The 17,696-nt window shown below is 36.0% G+C and overlaps 1 protein-coding gene and 1 long non-coding RNA gene across 2 annotated transcripts in view; one reads left to right on the top strand and one right to left on the bottom strand.

Moving 5' to 3' along the window:
* The window catches only part of LOC127423843 (uncharacterized), a 149,627-nt gene extending 141,066 nt beyond the window's left edge, over positions 1 to 8,561 (bottom strand). The window contains exon 1 of the long non-coding RNA XR_007894390.1: positions 8,216 to 8,561. This is a non-coding gene — a long non-coding RNA (uncharacterized LOC127423843). The remainder of the gene's footprint in view (positions 1 to 8,215) is intronic.
* LOC127423090 (peripheral-type benzodiazepine receptor-associated protein 1-like) overlaps positions 1 to 13,924 on the top strand; it is a 174,633-nt gene extending 160,709 nt beyond the window's left edge. Inside the window, exons 28-32 of the mRNA XM_051667130.1 lie at positions 1,554 to 1,607; positions 4,652 to 4,755; positions 9,558 to 9,629; positions 9,786 to 9,899; positions 12,131 to 13,924. Of these exons, the coding sequence (XP_051523090.1) occupies positions 1,554 to 1,607; positions 4,652 to 4,755; positions 9,558 to 9,629; positions 9,786 to 9,899; positions 12,131 to 12,379 (593 nt within the window). The 3' untranslated portion in view covers positions 12,380 to 13,924. The remainder of the gene's footprint in view (positions 1 to 1,553; positions 1,608 to 4,651; positions 4,756 to 9,557; positions 9,630 to 9,785; positions 9,900 to 12,130) is intronic.
* Positions 13,925 to 17,696: the final 3,772 nt, after the last annotated feature.

Here is a 17,696-nt window from a genome sequence, read left to right as displayed (position 1 = left end):
TCAAAGAAACTGATAGTCCCGCCCCCAACTCACGCCATCGGTCGAGTCAATGTTATTGTCTTGCTCGAAACAGAGGAATATTCATAGCACCACAGAGACACAGTGTTTACAGTTTTCAAGAAAATGAACCTATGAATAGCTTGCTTATACTGAAGTTTTCCCTGCATATTAAGCTGGGAGATGAGAAAGTATTTTAACATCGAAAAAATTACATACTTCAGCTTTAATTCAAATTTGATTCAAAAAAACATTAGGAATGCAATTCACACAATACAGTTACTTGAATACGCCTCTTCTATGATGAAAATGTTTTCATTTACTGAGTTCAAAGTCATTTACAATTACTGTATTTAAATGCTGAATTTTTTCTGGGGCTTAAAGTAAAAAATGTCATGTGGTGTTACTGTACTAATGTGGTGTGAAAGCTCTCATTAAAATTCTTGAAAGAATAAATGTTGGCATGAGTAGTGTAGGGAAGCAGGTAAACTGCTTGAACCTCCTGAGACCCCTGCGTGACTGCTGTGTGCATTTTCCATTTCCCTTTTTGATTTGTAACTAGTAGCACGTAATAAACAAGCATAAAAAACATATGTGGACAGCAGGATTAAGTTGTGAAATTTTAATGTTGAGTGATCCAAACATCATCTGCAGCCTGAAACTGAACTTTTTACTGATTTTAAGAGTGAATGCACTTAACTGCATAGAGAGCTATAGGATGCTCCCTTGCTCCCTATTTACTCCAGTGTGCTGTCTGTCTGCACTGGTCTCAGAACAGTTTGAAATGCACCTTATTTTCATCATAACTCCATTTAAAGCCTCTGAAAGCAACATTTTTCAGCTTTTGAATGAACCCATTTATTCTCAATGTGATAATGCACAGTAAATACACTCAGTGACCACTTTATTAGGAACATCTGTACATCTGCTTATTCGTGTGGCAGCAATGCAGTGCATAAAATCATGCAGATACAGGTCAGGAGCTTCAGTTAATGTTCACATCAACCATCAGAATGGGGAAAAAATGTGATCTCAGTGATTTGGACTGTTTGAAATTTAGCTGGTATAGCAAGAGGCGTTTGAGTTCATGTGCATTTGTATGTTGCAGGCCTAGCATGTTTTGATCAAATCAGATCCTGCGGGATTAAATCACGTCCCAACATTTGTTATTTCCGGCCTAAAATGTTGTTTCATTTGCGAGTGCGGTTTCATGTTGTCTTTTACGGGCTTCTGTATTTTTTGGTTGAGATAAAGCTTCTTTTGAGGCAGAAATGTACTGATTAATTCATTTTTATCTAAATGTTTTATTTACTAAACCCCCCCCCCCTCCCCCTTTGGTTAACTGACCATCTTTTGTGTGTGTACTTCTTGAAGAGTTTGTGTGTGCGTGCATGCGTGTGTGGCTCAAGGCTTCTTCATTTATAACCTCACATCGTTCTGACTAATTTTGATTTGGTTTGTCTTTTTCCTCCATGAGCCCGTGTCAATCAAGGTCAGGGCAGCCAGTCAAATTGTGACTAACCTTAACCCCGCCCCTGGCTTCTGTTCCTTTACAGTGGAGTCTGCAGTGGTGTGTGAGGACACGTCTGTCATTGTTTCCTCCAGTCAAGGTTTGAAATCACTCTCTCCTGTCCTGCGTTTTTCCTTCGCTCGATGCAGATTAATGTATGGCAGTGGTTCTCAATTGGTTTTGCTTCCGAACTGAAATTTTACTTTGATAATCAAGTGCTGACCCAACACAGCATTAAATTGTTTATCATAAAAATGTTATACAAATATCCTTAAAAACAAACAATTAGTAATGTTAGTAAAATTAATAACATTAGTATAATATTGAAAAATTAACAAATATATAACATATACAGTTGTGCTCAGAAGTTTGCATACCCTGGCAGAAATTGTGAAATTTTGGCATTGATTTTGAAAATATGACTGATCATGCAAAAACACTGTCTTTTATTTAAGGATAGTGATCATATGAAGCCATTTATTATCACATAGTTGTTTGGCTCCTTTTTAATCATAATGATAACAGAAATCACCCAAATGGCCCTGATCAAAAGTTTACATACCCTTGAATGTTTGGCCTTGTTACAGACACACAAGGTGACACACACAGGTTTAAATGGCAATTAAAGGTTAATTTCCCACACCTGTGGCTTTTTAAATTGCAATTAGTGTCTGTGTATAAATAGTCAATGAGTTTGTTAGCGCTCACGTGGATGCACTGAGCAGGCTAGATACTGAGCCATGGGGAGCAGAAAAGAACTGTCAAAAGACCTGTGTAACAAGGTAATGGAACTTTATAAAGATGGAAAAGGATATAAAAAGATATCCAAAGCCTTAAAAATGCCAGTCAGTACTGTTCAATCACTTATTAAGAAGTGGAAAATTCGGGGATCTCTTGATACCAAGCCAAGGTCAGGTAGACCAAGAAGGATTTCAGCCACAACTGCCAGAAGAATTGTTCGGTATACAAAGAAAAACCCACAGGTAACCTCAGGAGAAATACAGGCTGCTCTGGAAAAAGACGGTGTGGTTGTTTCAAGGAGCACAATACGACGATACTTGAACAAAAATGAGCTGCATGGTCGAGTTACAAGAAAGAAGCCTTTACTGCGGCAATGCCACAAAAAAGCCCGGTTACAATATGCCCGACAACACCTTGACACGCCTCACAGCTTCTGGCACACTGTAATTTGGAGTGACGAGACCAAAATAGAGCTTTATGGTCACAACCATAAGCGCTATGTTTGGAGAGGGGTCAACAAGGCCTATAGTGAAAAGAATACCATCCCCACTGTGAAGCATGGTGGTGGCTCACTGATGTTTTGGGGGGGTGTGAGCTCTAAAGTTACGAGGAATCTTGTGAAAATTGATGGCAAGATGAATGCAGCATGTTATCAGAAAATACTGGCAGACAATTTGCATTCTTCTGCACGAAAGCTGCGCATGGAACGCTCTTGGACTTTGGACTTTTGAACAGGGGTCAATTCATTTTGTTCTTTGTTGCCATGTTTTGTTTTATGATTGTGCCATTCTGTTACAACCTACAGTTGAATATGAATCCCATAAGAAATAAAAGAAATTGGACTTTCCAGCACAACAATGACCCTAAGCACAAGGCCAAGTTGACCCTCCAGTGGTTACAGCAGAAAAAGGTGAAGGTTCTGGAGTGGCCATCACAGTCTCCTGACCTTAATATCATCGAGCCACTCTGGGGAGATCTCAAACGTGCGGTTCATGCAAGATGACCAAAGACTTTGCATGACCTGGAGGCATTTTGCCAAGACGAATGGGCAGCTATACCACCTGCAAGAATTTGGGGCCTCATAGACAACTATTACAAAAGACTGCACGCTGTCATTGATGCTAAAGAGGGCAATACACATTATTAAGAACTAAGGGTATGCAGACTTTTGACCAGGGGTCATTTCATTTTGTTCTTTGTTGCCATGTTTTGTTTTATTATTGTGCCATTCTGTTATAACCTACAGCTGAATATGAATCCCATAAGAAATAAAAGAAATGTGTTTTGCCTGCTCACTCATGTTTTCTTTAAAAATGGTACATATATTACCAATTCTCCAAGGATATGCAAACTTTAGAGCACAACTGTAAAATATTAAAATAATAATAATAATAATATATTATTATAAATATATAATAAAAACAAAATTATTTATTTTTATTTCTAATAATTCTATATAATATTTTTGAATATAATATTAATATATATTTTAATTAAAATATTGATTTAAGCATCAAATAAACAGTTTATAGAACTCTGTTGCAAGTGAACTTCTTATTAATGTAGTTTGTGTTTTATTTTCTTTGACCTTGTGTAGTTTTGTTCATGGTTTTCTAGGATGAGGGCATGCCACACAACTTGTGTTTTTGATCAGCTTCTACCAAGTCACAGATTTATTTACATCAAAATACCATAGAGGTTGTTTGGATGCATGGCTTTTGACATCAAAATATATGGGAAGCCTTTTCTCCTCCCTCTCAAAAATTGATAAGCCTATTTGTTGTTTGTTTGTTTACTTGCATGTTATTATTTGCATGTAGAATTTTTTTTCTGGATGTCTGAGACCCTTTCAGAACAGACCTTAACACACCAGTTGAGAACCACCGAGTTTACTGAACACTTTTGCTCAGTTTTGACAGTTTAACTGCATGTTGATCTGATGTGCAGGTTTGTTTGCGCTCACGGCTGATGCAGCGCTGCATGCTGTTACCATGGAGATTCCTCACATGTGCATTTAACACGCTCGCATTTCTCTGTTCTAACCACTAATTATCTTTCAAACTCTCATGTTACTGTTTTGTCATTTGCTCATTATTGTTCATTTGTTTTGGTTAACCTGGTGAGCTGCATGTGATTTATGGTGTTTAATATTCTTTCATTGTTTCTCTTGAGAAACAAATGCTCATTTCCAAGTGCCTGTTCAGTATTTTTCAATCAGCAGGTTGATCAAAAGCTTTTTAAAGGAATAGTTCACCCAAAACAATTGCCATCATTTACTTATCCTGATTTTTTGATTAAACTATCCCTATAAAAGTTTTCTTCCACATATTTACGTCACATAACGAAAGGACCTCACAGTATCCTGTAAAATTCTTAATGTGATGATGTTTGTTTGACTGACAGATCTCAGCCACTCAGCCGCCCCGATGGGAAGTTCTAGACCGTGCAGGATGGTGGCCGTCTTTGACTATGACCCGAGAGAGAGTTCCCCAAATGCAGACATAGAGGTGACGAGACGTTATGAAGTCTTTGACAGTATTACTGTGGATTCAGGCCTGGAAATACCAGACTAAAGTTTGGACACACCTCATTCTTTATTATGAATATTTTCCACATTTTCGAATAATAGTCATCAAAATAATGAAATAATACAAATGGATCAATGAGGATTATGTAATATTCATATCAAATATTCTATTTGTGCTTGTTAGTGTGGATTGCAGCTCTGCACACACTGTTCATTCTCTCATCCTGCTCCAACTCATCCATTTAAACTAAACATTAAAAAAAAAAAACACAAAAAAATTGTGAAGAAATGTATATAGGTGCAATTTATATTTGTCTTAGGGCTGTAAATTGATAATAAAAAAAATTAATCGAATTAATTGCATGACATGCCTAATAGTTAATTAAATTATTTGCATTTAATCACATAATATAAATATTTGCAAAGAAAGGCCCCAAATAAAAATGGCTCGAAACACTTTATTTTACAGTGTCCTTGTTACACAAATTTCATGTAACGACTATAGTAATAACAGTAATTTATGCATAATTACAAGCAACCAACCCTACACCAAACCCTAACCCTAACCATAAACTTATAGTAAGAACATGTTGTTAATTAATATTACTCAGTACGTACTTGTGTAATTATACTGTAACAAGGGCACTGTAAAATAAAGTGCAACCAAGATGTTCAATATATAATGATTAAATATTTATAAATATAATATATATTATAAATATGATAATATCAGATAATTAAAATGCATTACATTATTGTAGCAGACGTGTAAAGCATTGATAGGATGATACAAAATGTGGCTTTAGAAGTCAATGTATTATTGGACATAAGCCAATCATTCGCCTACAGTTCACAGCAATCCAGGCTTTTCTAAAGATGCATCAGTGTACACATGCGTCAGACGGATGCTTTTGGAGCCTTCATTTTGGTTACGTCACGTCATAAACAGTGTTTTTAGGTCGTTGTGTCAAGTTAAACCATGTCTTGAAATCCCTGAATTCAGAATTACGCTCCGTCCAGCTGTGCTTGAATGCAAGAACGTGTCCTCATCTCGTGCTGTCGCTGGTGTCAAGATAGCCTAAGTGTGGTTTGTTCTCTGTACAGCTGCGTGTTGCCAATACAGCTGGAGTTTCGCTTACTGCCCCCTGCTGAAAACAGGTGGTACTTCAAACTTGAATTGCTCCAACGGTAGAAATACTCTATATTATGGTCCGGGACTTGATTAATTGCGTAAATTTATTCAACAAGTTATTTTTAAGATAAATAATTTATGTTAAATCAACAGCCCTAATTTGCCTACAAAATTGATTTCAAGCATTTAAGCATAACCTCCTGAGACCCCTGAATAACTGTTGTGTGCATTTTACATTCCCCTTTTTGATTTGTAACTAGTAGTCCCTATGAAACATGCTAAATAGTTTTCCTAAAAACTGATGTCCTCATATGTGGACAGTGGGACTAAGTTGTTAAATTTTAAATGATACCAAGCTATAGAAAGTCTTTTTATAGTCCACGAATGTGGTCATTGTGTTTAACAGCGTGCCGTTTCACGATATATCGCTCAAATTTTAAAAATGGCATATCGGAGGAAACTATAGATGCTAATCTTTTGATTTAAACTGGTTTCAATGTAAAAACTTAATTAGGTTTCTTACCAGGTGTAGTTTTGTTGGCATTTCAACCAAACACAAACTCTGACTCTGTGATCGGTGCCATGTTGTTTGATCACATGACTCTGCATGTTGAAAGTTTAGCCCATTACTGACAGCGCAGTCTCCTGAACTCAGATAAGTCGGTTTAACTGAAATTAAATTATGCGTTGCGTATAGCTAGGCCAAAATACAAAGTCCACCAGGTGGACGCAGGGTCGCACGAGGTTAAAGACACCAATATACAGTTTTTCAAGCAAAATTTAAGAAAGAATGGGTATGAGAAAATCTGCACAAAAAAGGAATTTTTGAGTTTGTTGCAGTGCATGGAACTCTCAGGAAAACTTTGTACCAGGTGCTAAACACCTTATTACCACTGGTTACCGTAATTGGATGTTTTTTGTTTTTGGCACCATTCTGAGTAAACTCTAGAGACTGTTGTGTGTGAAAATCCCAGAAATACTCAAACCAGCCCGTCTGGCACCAACAATCATCCATGTGATTATCTAATCAGCCAATCATGTGGCTGCAATGCATAAAATCATGCAGATACAGGTCAGGAGCTTCAGTTAACGATCACATCAACCATCAGAATGGGGAAAAAATGTGATCTCAGTGATTTGGAGCGTGGCATGATTGTTGGTGCCAGACGGGCTGGTTTGAGTATTTGTGTAACTGCTGATCTCCTGGGACCAAATAATTAAGAAAAGCAGCCACTAAGTGCCCAGCATATAGATGGGAACTCCTTTAATGCTGTTTAAAAAGCATACCAGGGTGATACCTCAAGAAGTTGGTTGAGAAAATACCAAGAGTACATTTCTGCAAAATCTAGGCAAAGTGTGGCCTCTTTGATGATGCTAAAATATAACACAGTTTTCATTTATTTTGGATTTTTATAGTCACAACATAATTCCCATATTTCCATTTCTATTATTCCATAGTTGTGATGATTTTACTATTATTCTAAAATGTGAAATTAAAAAAATGAATAAATAAACAATGAGTAAGTGACCCTAAACTTTTGAACGGTAGTGTATATACAGTTGTGCTCAAAAGTTTGCATACCCTTGGAGAGTTGGTAATATATGTACAATTTTTAAAGAAAACATGAGTGAGCAGGCAAAACACATTTCTTTTATTTCTTATGGGATTCATATTCAACTGTAGGTTATAACAGAATGGCACAATCATAAAACAAAACATGACAACAAAGAAAAAAATGAATTGACCCCTGTTCAGAAGTCCAATGTCCAAGAGCGTCCCATGCGCAGCTTTCGTGCAGAAGAATGCAAATTGTCTGCCAGTATTTTCTGATAACATGATGCATCATCTTGCCATCAATTTTCACAAGATTCCCCGTGCCTTTAGAGCTCACACACCCCAAAAACATCAGTGAGCCACCACCATGCTTCACAGTGGGGATGGTATTCTTTTCACTATAGGCCTTGTTGACCCCTCTCCAAACATAGCGCTTATGGTTGTGACCATAAAGCTCTATTTCGGTCTCGTCACTCCAAATTACAGTGTGCCAGAAGCTGTGAGGCATGTCAAGGTGTTGTCGGGCATATTGTAACCGGGCTTTTTTGTGGCATTGGCACAGTAAAGGCTTCTTTCTGGCAACTCGACCATGCAGCTCATTTTTGTTCAAGTATCGTCGTATTGTGCTCCTTGAAACAACCACACCGTCTTTTTCCAGAGCAGCCTGTGTTTCTCCTGAGGTTACCTGTGGGTTTTTCTTTGTATCCCGAACAATTCTTCTGGCAGTTGTGGCTGAAATCTTTCTTGGTCTACCTGACCTTGGCTTGGTATCAAGAGATCCCCGAATTTTCCACTTCTTAATAAGTGATTGAACAGGACTGACTGGCATTTTCAAGGCTTTGGATATCTTTTTATATCCTTTTCCATCTTTATAAAGTTCCATTACCTTGTTACGCAGGTCTTTTGACAGTTCTTTTCTGCTCCCCATGGCTCAGTATCTAGCCTGCTCAGTGCATCCACGTGAGAGCTAACAAACTCATTGACTATTTACACACAGACACTAATTGCAATTTAAAAAGCCACAGGTGTGGGAAATTAACCTTTAATTGCCATTTAAACCTGTGTGTGTCACCTAGTGTGTCTGTAACAAGGCCAAACATTCAAGGGTGTGTAAACTTTTGATCAGGGCCATTTGGGTGATTTCTGTTATCATTATGATTAAAAAGGAGCCAAACAACTATGTGATAATAAATGGCTTCATATGATCACTATCCTTAAATAAAAGACATGCATGATCAGTCATATTTTCAAAATCAATGCCAAACTTTTGAGCACAACTGTGTATATATATATATATATATTACTTTAAATCATCGTCAAGTGGTTAAAACAGTGTCTTTTACTCATCGCATGTGGATTATTTTCCTAGAATGAGGCATGTAATCATTGATAATATTTTAATGATTGGAAAGCGTGCGTCTCATAAATGCGAGCATTTAAGATCTTTAAGATCATAAGAAACAAATGAATTCAAGTCTGTCCAAACTTTTGATTTGTAGTGTATATATGGTTGTCACTTTTGAAGTTGTAAAATAAGGGACACTCAAATGGGGGTCCTGACCCATGACTTAAATATATATTTTAAAAAAACACCTTTTATATAAAATAAAATACAAATATTTATTTATATTTGTTTGATTATTTATATTATTTATCTTATTTATGTATATGTTTTGGTTGGTTTATAAGGATTTTTCTAATCATTTTTATTTATTTTATTTTATTAGTTTTTTCCTTCACCTGTACTTGTTGTCTTTATGACTCAGTGATTGTATTTATACGTTGTTTGATCTGTGTAATTTTGAACATTGAACATTTATATAGAAAAAAAATCCAGAGTTTTAGCACAATGTGTGGACTTTTCAGACGGCACCGTAGGCAAAATTTCCATTTTATATCAATGTTAAATTGCCAATCTGGAACGATTTCAGCGTGACGCCATCTGAAAAGCTTAATACGGGACAAATCGCATCCCATATTGATTCGATACGGGACAAATCATTTCTTCTTTAAATACGTGACGATCCCGTATTTTACAGCATGGGTGGCAACCCCAGGTGTATATAATGTTAATGTTATACACATTCTACACTAGGCTGAGCTGACCTTCAGCGCGGGTGACGTCATCTATGTGTTTGGCGACATGGACGATGATGGATTCTACTATGTAAGTGTTTGCTCTGTCTATCTTTCTCATCTCTTCCTATGTTTTTCTGTTATTCTGCTCAGAATAGTTATCAGTAAATTCAGATTGTGGAATCATGTCTGATTGGCTGAGTAAGTGAAGAGCAGTGCATGATGGTTGATTATTTTGACGTTTCAGGGTGACCTTAATGGACAGAAAGGTCTTGTGCCATCCAACTTCCTGCAAGCTTTTCCAGAGACTGAGGAGGAAGCTGTAAGGACAGAACACACAGAGAGCCACAGAGATTCACAGGTGTGTGTGTGTTTGTAACACTACCAGGGGTTTATTGCATCTATTAATGTTATGCATTGCATGCTTTGTTCCATTCTGTTCTAACCATCACAACTTGTTCACATAAAACTATTTAATTGATTCATTAACTTTAGCAGTAGTTTCTTCAGTTGTCTTTTGTTTTGCATGTTGTCCAGTTGTGTGTTATTTTATCTGTGTGTGTGTTTTATTTTTCTTGCATGTTGTTCAGAGGCACAAGCGAGGTGTTCACTTTAAACAGTGACCGTAAGTGTTTCACAGATCTGACCTGATTCATAGCAAACCCTGTCTAGTATGTGCTCAGCACTCTTCCTTAAAAGATTTCACCAAAGTAAAGTAGTACTTCAATTCTGAAAGCAGGTTTCCCAGACACTTTAATGATTATGCATGAAAATAATAATAATAATAATATCTTGACAACATTTTTGAAAGCTTTTTTGAAAATAATGATTAAGATGTGTACACTTATGTGCTTTTTTACTTGTTTACACCACCTGACATTTTTAGTGTCATAAATTAAGCTAACAACACACAAACAGTTATAATCTTTCATATATATTTAAAATCCCATTAAACATTCAAAGTGCTGTGGAGAAAGTAAGTGAACTCTTGGATTTAATAACTGGCCGATCCTCTTTTGGCAACAATAATCTCAAGCAATTGCTTCCGGTATCTGCGGATTAGACCTGCACAACGTTCAGAAGGAATTCTGGATCATTCTTCCTTACAGAACTGCTTCAGTTCAGACATATTCTTAGGATGTCTGGTGTGAATGTCTCTCTTGAGGTCATTCCACAGCATCTCTATTGGGTTAAGGTCTGGGCTCTGACTGGGACACTCCAAAAGGTGGATTTTCTTTTTTTGAAGTCATTCTGTAGTGGATTTACTTTGATGTTTAGGGTCATTGTCCTGTTGCTTCACCCAACTTCTACTGAGCTACAGCTGGCGCACAGACACCCTAACATTATCCTGTAGGATATCTTGATGAACTTGGGAATTCATTTTTCCCTCGATGATGGCAAGCGGTCCAGGCCCCAAAGTAGCAAAGCAGCCTCAAATCATGATGCTCCCTCCACTGTACTTCACCGTTGGGATGATGTTTTCATGTTGGTATGCGGTGCCCTTTTTATGCCACACGAAGTGCTGTGTGTTCTTCACAAACAATTCAACCTTACTTTCATCAGTCCACAAAACATTTTCCCAGTAGTGTTGTGGAGTGTCAAGATGGTCTTTGGCAAACTTCAGGTGTGCAGCAATGTTTCTGTTGGAAAGCAGCAGCTTCCTTCATGATGTCCTGCCATGGACACCATACCTGTTTAATGTTTTCTGTATAGTAGACTCATGAACAGAGATGTTAACCAGTTCCAGTGATTTCTTTAAGTCTTTAGCTGTCACTCTAGGGCTCTTATATACCTCATTGAGCATTCTGCAGTGTGCCCTTTGAGTCATCTTGGCTGGACAACCACTTCTAGGGAGAATATCTAAGATAATGATAATGAATATCTAAGCTCTTCCAGATAACTTTGTAACCCTTTCCAGCTTTATGCAAAGCAGCAATTCTTGATCGTAGGTCTTCTGAGATCTTTTTTGTGAGGCATGGTCCACGTCAGCAGATGCTTCTTGTGAATAGCGAACTCAAAATGTTTGAGTGCTTTTTATAAGTAAAAGTAGCTCTAACCCACACCTCCAATCTCGTTTCATAAATTGGATGCCAGGTTTGCCAACTCCTCACTCTAATTAGCTTTTGTTGACGTCATTAGCCTAGGGGTTCACATACTATTTCCAACCACCACTGTGAATGTTTGAAATGATGTATTCAATATGTACAAGAACAATACAGTAATTTGTGTTATTAGTTAAAATAGATTGTGTTTGTTCATTATTGTAACTTAGATGAAGATCAAACCAGATTTTAAGACAAATTTATACATAAATGCAGGTAATTCTAAAGGGTGCACATATGAAGCTAATTATAACCCTAACCCACACCCTAAACTTAACACTAACAGAAAGCGTTTTGCATTTTGAGAATGAAAAAAAAAACATTATTTCATTTAGGTATGGATCCTTTTGTCTAAATGAAGACGTCCCCATTTATCTCACTTCTAGTTTCAGATTTGTCCCTTAACTATAGCTAACACACACACACACACACACACACACACACACACACACACACTTTATTGTTTGTCTGTCTGTCATCTCTCTGCCAGGTGAGCCAGTGTGAATCTGATCCCATCAGCTCCATACAACTAGAAGCGGTTCCACCGGCCCAGGCAGAACCAAACCCCGATCCGAACCCTGAACCAGACTCTGAGCAAAAACCAAACCCAAGCACCTCTCCACCCGAGACCCCCACCTTCTCCGACAGCTCTCTGTCTCTGCCTGAGAAAAAGAAGAAAGGCTTCTTCTCTAAAGGCAGGAAGCTCTTCAGAAAGCTGGGCTCCAGTAAGAAGGACTAGAAGCAACAGGCTGTTACAATGCAGGATCTGCAGATTGCACTTTTTCTTGTTATGTCGGGTTGAGTGTGTGTGTGTGTGTACGGGTATGTGATATGGTTTTATGCTGGAATGATCGGAGAATGTTCCTAATTCTCAGATTTTTGCCATGATGACACAGAATGACCAGCGCATTTGTGTGTCTGACTCTTCGTTCTAAAAAACAAGCAAATAATTTAAATACTCGTATAAATAGCGAAATGGTTGTACTATTTAACCTAGATAAAGCTGTGACTAAGGCTTATGCCTGTTAAAAAGCTTTGCATTAGTTAAAAAAAGAAGAATGACTGTCTTGTAAAAAGATACCAAAATAAATTGATTTTGCATATTTATGCGTAAATGACACCAAGTCATGCTGAGTTGGATAAAAGCATCTAGTACTGAACATCATCTGCTAATATTCACAACCATCTTTCGCTGAAAGGCAAAGCACACTTATATGGAGAGATGTTGACTTTGTAAATCTATTGGTAGAATGATATCATGTGGATGTTTGTCCCTAGAATTTGTGGAAAATGAAGTGAAAGAGAATGACAACATTTTTTGCACTTCAAGTAGGGTCCAAGACTGCAGAACTGTGTCCCTTTCCTGTTTTATTTTGGTAGCGTTAACTGGTTAAGGCTAGAGGATGTGACGTTAAGACCGCAGTAACTTGTTTTCTTTTCTTGAGACTTTTACATTTACTCTGATTGAAATAGCAGAGATTAATTTTTACTGGACAAAATCTGAACTGCAAGGCCAAAAGCTTCTGATTTGTGTGGTAGTACATGGCACTTACAGTTGAATTAAAATTTTCAGCAGTTTCAGGATAATTCAGTTGTAGTTCAACAGCTTTAAACTTAAAGGAATAATCCGGGTTCAATAGAAGTTAAGCTCAGTCCACAACATTTGAAGCATAATGTTGATCATCACAAAAAATAATTTCCACCCGTCCCTCGTTTATTTAAAAAAAGCAAAAAATGTGGTTACGGTGGGGCACTTACAATGAATGGGGCCAGTCCATAAGTGTTCAAATTAGAGCTGATTAAAAAATGTTATCAAATTGATTACATGATGTGCCGATTGATTAAACGGATTAATTGCATATATAAATATTTAGTGAGAAAGCCCCTCAAATAACAATAATTCAATATATAATGATGAAATATTTATAAATAGTTATATTTAAATCATTACAAATAACATATATATATATTCAGTTGTGCTCAAAAGTTTGCATACCCTGGCAGAAATTGTGAAATTTTGGTATTGATTTTGAAAATATGACTGATCATGCATGTCTTTTATTTAAGGATAGTGATCATATGAAGCTATTTATTATCACATAGTTGTTTGGCTCCTTTTTAAATCATAATGATAACAGAAATCACCCAAATGGCCCTGATCAAAAGTTTACACACCCTTGAATGTTTGGCCTTGTTACAGACACACAAGGTGACACACACAGGTTTAAATGGCAATTAAAGGTTAATTTCCCACATTTGGGCCATTTGGGTGACTTTTGCATGATCAGTCATATTTTCAAAATCAATGTCAAAATTTCACAATTTCTGCCAGGGTATGCAAACTTTTGAGCACAACTCTCTCTCTCTATATATATATATATATAAATTATATTCAGATAAAATGCATTAAATTATTGTGGCAGATGAGTAAAGCATTGATAAGACAATATAAAAAGTGTCTTTAGAATCCAATGTATTGTTTATTTGCATATTATTGAACATAAGCCAATCACCATTTTGCAACTGAATTTGTCAATCAGTCTGAGATTTATTATGAGGGCTTGTTTAAAGACGTGTCAGCGTACACCTGTGTCAGACGGACGCTTTTGGAGCATCTCACTTTGGTTGCGTCACGTCATAAACACAATTTTTAGGTCGCTGTGTCAAGTTAAACATAGTTTAATACTTAGAAAAACATGTCTTGAGATTCCTACGTTCAGATTTGCACTCCAAGTTGTTTTGAACGCAAGAACGTGTCCTCGTGTTGTGCCGTCTGCTGAAGGGTTGGTTTGTTCTCTGTATAAGCTGCTCGTTGCCTATACAGCTGAAGTTTCACTTACTGCCCCCTGCAGAAAACAGGTGGTACTACAAGCTTGAATTGCTCAGGAATCTTCCTTATTACGGTCCGGGGACATGATTAATTGTGTTAATTTTTTTAAAGCGTTATTTTTCATATAATTAATCCCACTGATTTAACATGTTAAATCGACAGCCCTAGTTAAAATGCATCATGTTTCAGAAGTATAGCCACAAGATGTAAACATTATATATGTTACATGATTTTAGTGTGATAAAATAACTTACAAACCTTAGTGTGAAATTGTATCAAACATCATTGCCATGATGCAATGCCCGTAAACCCTATAAGCAATTTCCTCACAGTAAAATCATGTTAACACGCATATTGTTTACTTCTTGTGGCTATACTTTTGAAACAGTGAGTATTTTAACGTTTGCGGACTGGCCTCATTCACTTCCAATGTAAGTGACTACAGTAACCTGAATTTCTGCTTCTTTTTTTTAATTTGTAAAATTTGTATTGTATTTTGATTACTATTTTTTATTAAGTCGTATGACTTTGCTAAAGAAAAACACAAAAAAACAAACAAACATTACCATCAGTTATTATGCCGTTGTTGCAACAGATTTCCCTCAATCCCTTATGGCTGTCTATTTTAAAAGAATACAAGAATTAAATTGAGGATCATCTGCAGTTTTATCTTGAAAGTACCTAGAAAATGATTGACAATAATAGAGATTAGACTGACAGGTTTATTATTTATAATGAACTCCATTGTATATCCGGCTGTATTGTATTCCAGCTTTGCCTTTTTTCTGTTACTGTAACTGCAGCCGTTGGGAACTTTATTGCAATACAGTATGCAATAACCCAACATGTGTTGAATTTTCAACACCATGCTAGCGGAACGCATTCAATGCATAGGATGTGTTTGCTTTTGTGGGAACACTTTACAATAAGGTTGTATACGTCAACATTAGTTAATGCAGTAGTTATCAATGTGCAATACTGTATGCAGCATTTATTAATCTTGGCTAATGTTCATTTCGACAAACAACAAAACATTTTAATGTTAAAGTTTCAACTTTAATGTAAAGTTGACATTAGTTAGTGCTTTAAAATCAAACATGAACTTACAATGAAAAATAGTTTATTTATAAATTAACATTAAATGCGGAAAAAATTATTGTTCATTCTTAGTGTTCGTATGATTTATTAATCTTTGCTAATGTAAATTTTTACATGTAACACATTTTTAGCATTAAAGTTACTTCAGAGTTGTACATTTTAACATTAGTTAATACTTTAAAATCTAACAGAAACTAACAATGAAAAGTTTTATAAATTAGCATGAAATAAGATTAATAAATGCTGAAAATTTAATGTTTATTATTAGTGAGCAAAGCTTTTCTATAATTTATTAATATTTGCTTATGTTAATTTCTATGTATAACACATTTTTAATGCAAAAGTTTAAACTTAAATGTAAATTTGTACATGTTAACGTTAGTTAAAACAGTTTATTTATAAATTAGCATGAAATAAGATTAATAAATGCTGAAAAATTTAATGTTTATTGTTAGTGAGCAAATCTTTTCTATAATTTATTAATCTTTGCTTATGTTAATTTCTATGTATAACACATTTTTAATGCAAAAGTTTAAACTTTAATGGAAAAATGTGCATGTTTACGTTAGTGATTGCTTTAAAATCTAACATGAACTAACAATATAAAGTAGTTTATTTAAATATTAACATGAACCAAGATTAATAGATGCTGAAAAGATGTATTGTTCATTGTTGGTTCATGATACCTGATGCATTAACTAATGCTAACGTATACAACCTTGTTGTAAAGTCTTACTGTTTTTGTTTATGTAACTGTCAGCTGAACTTTTTTGTGGTCTTGCAGGGCTCACGTAAAATCATTTCTCAGGTTTTAACTGGTTGTTTTATCAGTTTTGCGTCTTAAGCCAATTCTTGCCAATCAAAGGTGAGACTGTCCAGATGACAGGATCAAACATCTTGCCAAACTTTTAGGTTACGACTAGCAACCAATCGACAAACGGCAACCACTTAGAGGGCGGAGCTAATGCCGAAACATCTTCACAGACAGGAAGTAGGTTAAAGTTTCAACTGCTCTCAATGCTCGTACATAGTTTTTCCAAATAGGCAGAACAGAAATCCGTCTTTATTTTATATGGTTTTGACCATTCTGATTTGATTGTATTCAATCAAAAATGTTACAAGACAGAATCATGTATATTTTGGGGTAGTGATGCACTGTACAGTCCCTCAATATAAACTTTACTCCTTTATTAAGGGATATTCTCCAAGCTGCACTATAATCTATGCGCATGTTATACCTGCCAAGGCAAAGCTAAGGAACGCACAGTCATCATTGCTGCCGAAATACGAGCTCTGCTAGTATGCGTATCCTAGGCCATAATAAAAACTAGCCTTACAAGACCTTGTTTAGTCTTAACTTAAAGTTTACTAAAGCTGTACTTGTATTGACTGCATGCATGATGGTGTTCCATCTATACTCTGCCTTATTTATTCTATTTATGTGTAGTTGTAGTTGCATGTACAATACCTTGCGTTTGTTTGTTGCTTTGCTTTGCAATACACCGTGTACCTCTAGTACCGTCGAATATTGATAAATACAGAAGAGGCCAAATCTGCAATGTAATAACTGCAGGTTTGTTTGTATACTGTGTGCAGTATACTGGTGTATGTTGTACTGGTGTACTGGTTGGTGTATTTTGTGATTTTTGAGGTATGATATTTTCATACAGCTAGAAACACTATTCTTGTGTAGGTGCGTGTGCTTTGGCTTTGGCTAACTTTTTTGTACATTTTTTGTAACAACTTTTGGAAACTCACCTGTATATATTGCTTCTTTTGGTGAAGTATTTTTTGAGTTTGGCTTTACTTGTTTTGTGCATGTTATAACAATGTTTTTGGATTAGTAACACAAGCAATCTTGCTTTGTTGAGGACTCGGTAGTGATTTACTTGAAATGAATGAAAAGACTTGTTGCAATATGGACTTTTTTTACAGAAATAAAGTATATTTTTACATAAAATGTTAACAGATGTGTGCTTTTTGATGGAATGAGTCAAAGGAAAAACAGTATATTTTTGATTTATTACATTTTATTGAAGTGTAACAACATGACACATTTAAAACTTCTTTACAATCAGTCTTTTGAGAGCGACAACAGCATTTAACAAACTCGTCCTCACAGAGGATA

Source organism: Myxocyprinus asiaticus, chromosome 3 (assembly GCF_019703515.2).
Source record: "Myxocyprinus asiaticus isolate MX2 ecotype Aquarium Trade chromosome 3, UBuf_Myxa_2, whole genome shotgun sequence".
Taxonomy (NCBI): domain Eukaryota; kingdom Metazoa; phylum Chordata; class Actinopteri; order Cypriniformes; family Catostomidae; genus Myxocyprinus; species Myxocyprinus asiaticus.
Note: the sequence above shows the minus strand (reverse complement) of the source record. Positions and strands in the feature narration are given on the sequence as shown.